This window comes from Poecilia formosa, unplaced genomic scaffold (assembly GCF_000485575.1).
Source record: "Poecilia formosa unplaced genomic scaffold, Poecilia_formosa-5.1.2 Scaffold2214, whole genome shotgun sequence".
In the NCBI taxonomy this organism is placed as follows: Eukaryota; Metazoa; Chordata; class Actinopteri; order Cyprinodontiformes; family Poeciliidae; genus Poecilia; species Poecilia formosa.
In genome coordinates, this window is record NW_006802153.1 from 84,001 (window position 1) to 90,000 (window position 6,000).

At 39.3% G+C, this 6,000-nt stretch overlaps 1 protein-coding gene across 5 annotated transcripts in view; it reads right to left on the reverse strand.

Moving 5' to 3' along the window:
• Nucleotides 1-3,285: 3,285 nt before the first annotated feature.
• Nucleotides 3,286-6,000, reverse strand: part of pak5 (p21 protein (Cdc42/Rac)-activated kinase 5) — a 69,928-nt gene continuing 67,213 nt past the window's right edge. For all 5 annotated transcript variants that reach the window (XM_007544772.2, XM_016667696.1, XM_016667697.1 and 2 more), the window contains 2 exons: nucleotides 5,793-5,927; nucleotides 3,286-5,196 (listed from right to left, as the gene is read on the reverse strand). In XM_007544772.2, the coding sequence (XP_007544834.1) occupies nucleotides 5,041-5,196; nucleotides 5,793-5,927 (291 nt within the window). In that variant the 3' untranslated portion in view covers nucleotides 3,286-5,040. The remainder of the gene's footprint in view (nucleotides 5,197-5,792; nucleotides 5,928-6,000) is intronic.

Here is a 6,000-nt window from a genome sequence, read left to right on the forward strand (position 1 = left end):
ACTTTACTAGAGTCCAGACAGACAACATTAACCAGGCTGATAGATCCCATGATGTTCCGATCTGAGACACAAAGTCAATTACATCCATCAGTCTATTAAAATTTACGTAGCAATTAAGCTGTGGGATTACACCTGACCATGGTGAAAGTCATTATAAAAAACAGGAGAAAACATGGAGCAGTTGTAAAACCTTCCCAAGAATTACCAGCATCAAAATTACTCACAAAACAGCACCATCTAAAGCACAGCAGCCTTCACTTCTTTAGTTAAGGTCAGTGTTTATGACTCAACAGTAACAAAGAGATTGTGTAAACATGGCAACCATGGGAGAGTTCAAAGGCCAAAACCACTGCTGACCCACTTCACATTTGCTAAAGACTTCTTGAAAACAAAGTGAAACTTCCTATCAGTTGTGCGTCATGTTAAACTTGGCATAAATCTGACATTTCAGAAAAACAACTTTACTCCACCAGCCAAACATGGTGGTGGTAGAGTGATGTTTTTGGCGCTTCTTTGCTGCTTAATGTAATTAATGAATCCATGAATTCTTCCATCAAGCAGAAAACCACGAGAGAGAAAGTCCAGCTATCAGATCGAGATCTTTGACACAACTAGCTAATAAATAATGCAGGTTAACTGGAATCGTTGACTGATACATATATCAGAGAAGACACTGCCAGGATGAAGTATTGATTTCCTCCAAGTCTGTGTCTTGAGAGGAAAATATAAGCCAGGAAAAGTCTAACTGAAAACACCATGTATATCACCAAGACTTATTCAACATTTCATAAACCACATGCAACATATCCACCAAGCCATTTACTAAAGTTTTTAACTCACTGAATATTTTACTATTGGAAACACAAATTACAAATAGCCATCTTTACATGAGAGGTGCCTGACCTTCTATAAAATTTCATAATCTTGTAAATTCTGACATGAGAACTTTAGCATTGCTTTATCGAATAAAATAATAAATGTCCCTGTTCCAACAGAGTACAAGTCTTTCATGCAAAAGAAAACATTTAAAAAAAAAGACAACTAAAAATGATACTGTAATAGATATGAAAGAACATAAAGTCTAATTGACGTTTTTATAGTTAAAAAACGAAAATATTGCTATGGCAACATTTAAAGGTACAGTAAACCCACTGCGCTACGAACACAATGAGACACAAACACACACAACTCAAATTAATTCAGCCACCACCGTCACCCGATAACAAAAAACAAGCTTCGCGCCCTTCATATGTAGCCATAATTAGCAAAAACTAAAAACAAAACTACACATTCCTTAGAGCAATTAACCTCACCTGTGGTCCAGCGGACGGGTTTCACCCAGTAGCTTAGCCTCCAATTGACGTTCCGTTTGTTTAACCCACTGTAAATGTGTCCAGAATACAAAACTGCGTCAATTACGAGAGACAGCACGGTCCTGCCGTCAATTACTGGATTAGAAAAAAAAAAAAAAAAGTTAAACATGTTAACAGAGACAAAAGCCTCACCTTCAACTTACTTCACCTTGAGTTGGTTCTCTTGAAAAACACGTAAAATCTTTACACTCAAAAGTATATTAATGAAGCTGCAGATACTGTATATTAAATAGTTTTTGCTAAAAGAATATTGCTGCAATTCATATGTCGACATATTGGGTGTTTTCCGTCTGACTCGCTCACAGTGAACTTCACAGGCGTCATCTCATTAATATGACGTCATTGCACTGCGCCGATAACCAGCAGTTCTTCGTCTGAAAATTTGACCTCCCGCGTCGAAATGATACGCCTTCATGAGAACCATGAGTTCTTTAAACCCTATAAACAAATAACTTAATTGTAAAGTGATACGAGAATAACGTGGCTCTCTACCATCAGTCTTTGTACAATCTCTCAAGATTAGAATGGACAGAAATCATGTATGACTCTCAGTTTTAATATTTATGACAAAAGTTCTTGGTTGGATTGTTCATTTTTAATGCATGCTTTGATCTATTGTATCTTTGGCTGTATGTTCTGGAAAGATGTAGAGGTAAACCTTGCCCCAGTCTCAAGCCTTTAGGACCCTTAAAGAGTTTATTATCTCTCCATTATTGTGCTGTATATTTAGCACCATCCGTCTTTGTATCAACTCCAACCAGCTTCCTTTTACCTGCTGAAGAAAAGCTTTCCCACAGCCTGCTGCTGCCACAACCGTGTTTTACAGAGGTGATGTCTCAAAGTTGAGGTGTAATGTTAATTCTCCTCCACAACGTGTTTTGCAAGAGGGCCAGAAAGTTTCCTTGTGTTTTCGTATGACCAAAGCACCTTAACTGGAGGTTTCCAGGTTGGAAATGGCTTTCCTCTTGCCGCTCCTCCATTCAAGTAGTTCTTCCGTTAAATCCAGAACCCAGAAATACAAATCTCAGCAGCTCTTCAAGAGTTAGAGTCTTTGCCCAGCCTGTCAGCTTGGGTTTTTAATCGTCATTCTTTAATTCATTTTAGGTACACTCTTACGAGCTTCAGAGTAACCCATAAGTTTCATACAGTATTATTTTAATATGTAAATTGTTGGGTTAAAAGTAGTGTTTTAATGAAGTTTGTTTGTGGATTTATGACTTATTTTTTAATGAAACTGTCAAATTTTTTAGTTGATTTTCATCAGTTCTGAATCATGAGGCGTAAACAGAGTTCCCATAGTAATTTCTTTTCAGTCTAACATAGATAGCTCCCTGAAAAGGAAAACAATTCACTCTTTTGATTGATTCGGAGCATACTAATGGTTTCTGAATCCAATCTGGCTTTATCCTAATTACACATTTAAACGTGTTTAACAACATCTAAAAAGGTTCACTGTGGCCGCCCTTTCCCACATACTTTTCATCTTTTCGCTCCCTGGGCTCAGGCCTTCCTCTCTGAAAAAGAAGCTTCATTCTTTGTCTGAACTAAATCAATATCCCATTACTGTGTTTCAGTGGGAAATGGCTTATAGGAAAGAAAGACCAAAAACATAATATATTATAGCAACCCCAATCCATGGATGTGTCGTTTTGCTTCTCTCCTAAGCGGCCAAGTTGGGGTGGAGTCGCTTAAAATGAGAACTTTTGAATTTAGAGAACATGAAAGACTTAAAAAAAAAAAAAAAAACAGAGGAAAAACTGATGATGACTGAACAAAGCTCCCCCGGAGCAAACCGACAGTGTGCTGATAAACGACAACAAAAATCATCTCTGATTGATATGAGACACCGAGAGAGAAGTACGGTAGATCGGAAAAGGCGATGAAAGAAAAATCCATGCAACACAACTTGATGTTTTTTTTATGTGCGTTTCTTTTTTTTTAATTGAAACCAGCTTCACTGAAAACAAACATGCAATATCACTGTACAAGCCAAAACCACAAATAAGTGTATACTCATTCAGACGCTGACCCAGTGTCGAGGATTAGCGGGCGGGCGCACGACACGCAGGCACACGCTTTCAGATGCTGTACAGAGACACGTACGCTCCGACTCTTTTGCTCTTCGACAAACACAGACTCACGCTCACAGTCATATGTACATATCACAGTGACTGATGGGTAAAGAGGATGTAGGGAGGAGGATTACACTGTTGCTCTGGTTCGACTGGAGATGAGAATGGCAGCACGGTTCCAGTGACGACAAGAGACGGAGGTGGGGTGAGGATGCGAGTGAAAAATAAAACTTTTTTTTTTTTTTTTTGTCAGCATCCTGATCTCTGTGTGAAGCTAACTCGAAGTAGTAGTTAAGGAAACTCATTAACCTAATATGAAAGAAAAATAAAATAAGAAAAGGCAAGGAATATCCTTCTTTTTCAGTTTTTTTGTTGCCAAATCCATACAATCTGTGCTACATTGAAATGCATGGTGTTACAGTATCATAAAAGCTGGGCTTGATGGTTTTACAAATAGATTTGGGGTATTGCTTGGATTACATAACAACTGATATCACTGTTTTTGCCCAAGTGCATTAAGAATCGTGGAGAAAACATGAATAAAATAAAAAGAAAATAAAAAAAAAGAAAAAAAAAAAAAGAAAAAAAGGCCACACTACAAATAAAAATATCACCCCATATCCAATAAATAAATAAATAAATACTTCAAAATGTCATAGAAAATTCTGACATTACCCTTTTTTTTCAAACATTTAATGGAAGTTCTGTCTACAAATGTTGAAATCATAAATATATTAAGTACTTTTAGTAACAGTTAGGTTTAGCTGGATTTATTTGGAATATCTCTTATATCTTTAAGCAAAAACTGGATTATAAACAGTAGGAAAGATCTCTGCAGAAATTCTATTTAATACTGCTCATATCACAATAGTTACGACACGATAAAATACTGCAAATTATCAAAACTGTACAGAAAATGTTACAGGTTTTTCTAAAATACATTTTCGCGTTTTGACGTGTGTGTGTGAGAGAGAGAGAGAGAGAGAGAGAAAGAGAGAGAGAAAGAGAGAGAGAAAGAGAGAGAGAGAAGAGAGAGAGGAAGAGAGAGGGATGTGAGTGACCTTGTCGGAGCTAGCCTCGGCTGCTAGGACGCAGCCTGTCCCTCTCTAAATGATGGACCGATGGCGGTCAGAAGCCTCTCTCTTCACACTGATTGTTTGGCCCTCTGCTGCTCTGCTTTGAAGCAGCGGGGGTCACTTAGGTCCTTCTGCCTCGCCAGCAACTCAGCGCACCCTTCAGAAGCTGTGGAAGGCTGATGGCTACTATGAGTCTACGTGCAGCTGGAGACTCTTGAGTCTAGGAAGAAAGAAGAGTGCAGCGTCGCGAACCGGCTCACGCTTCAACAGAACGTCCCGATAGCTCCTTCTCCTTCTTCTTCTCCTTCTTCTTTTCTGTGTGCGTGTGTTTTTTAAACATACTTCTTAAATATTCCTCGAGCTAATCTACGTTTACGGTTACAGGTGTTAGTGGCGGGCCATCACGCAGTAGGTTGTTTTGACTGGGTGAAGGCGGTGCCACCCTTAAGGGGGGTGAGTAAGCATGTGATTTTTTGCTGTTTTTTTTAGTGTGGAAGAGGACGCGATTAGGCCAGGAGATCAACGATGGCGGTAATGTCTCATGAGGGGAACGATGCAGGACGGCGGTCCAGACAACTTGAGGAACGGGTGCTGGATGAGCTCCTGGGCAGTGGCTCTCTGCGATGGCTCCCTCACCAGCATCATGTCCAGGAAGGACCGCAGCACCGACGATACCTGCAGGATGCGACACGCTTGTGTTTATTTTTAGCTTTTTGAGTTACTGCAAAGTAAACTGCAGTAGGCTAATTACGTTTTTCAAAAGTTAGAAACACTTGCGAGAGAATGTTCAGTGACTAGAAAAGAGCTGTTTAGATTTGTTTTAGCTCAACAAGTAGGGAACAAACTGTAGAGCTAATGAAAGATTCATTTGAATGTGGATGAAGTTCTAGTTTCGATCATTCACCTAACAACTAGGGCTGCACAATTTAAGGTAGACTTTACATTACAATTTGCGATGACGACATCCAATATGACCTAAAGGTTGCAAAAGCATTTATAAAGGTTTATAAATGCAGCTAAATAATTCCATTGTGCACTGATTAGCATATTTTTGTGTCACTTTCCATTTTCTCCTAATCACTTTCATATTGATTACCATTACCATACTTCAGTTACTGTTATTCCCAATTTTGTTGAGTCTGAGTCAAATTCTGCAAACCCAATTGTTAAATGTTGCCGAATAAAGCTGTAAACAAAACAACCAACCATTGAACTTATCACCACGTACTTCCATCTTTTCTTGAATAGCCCTGAACTGTTTCTTTCCGTACCTTGTGGGATTCCTTTAGCCGTGGGGGAAGGTTGTCTCGTATCCTCCTCATGGCCTGCAGAGGGGGCTCGTTAAAGTAAGGGGGTTCTCCGTCTACCATCTCGATCACCATAATGCCTAAAGACCAGATGTCCACCTGGACACCCAAAGAGACCAATGCGTTACTGCTCACCAAACCCTCTCACAACCGACCACCTCTGTGGGGACAC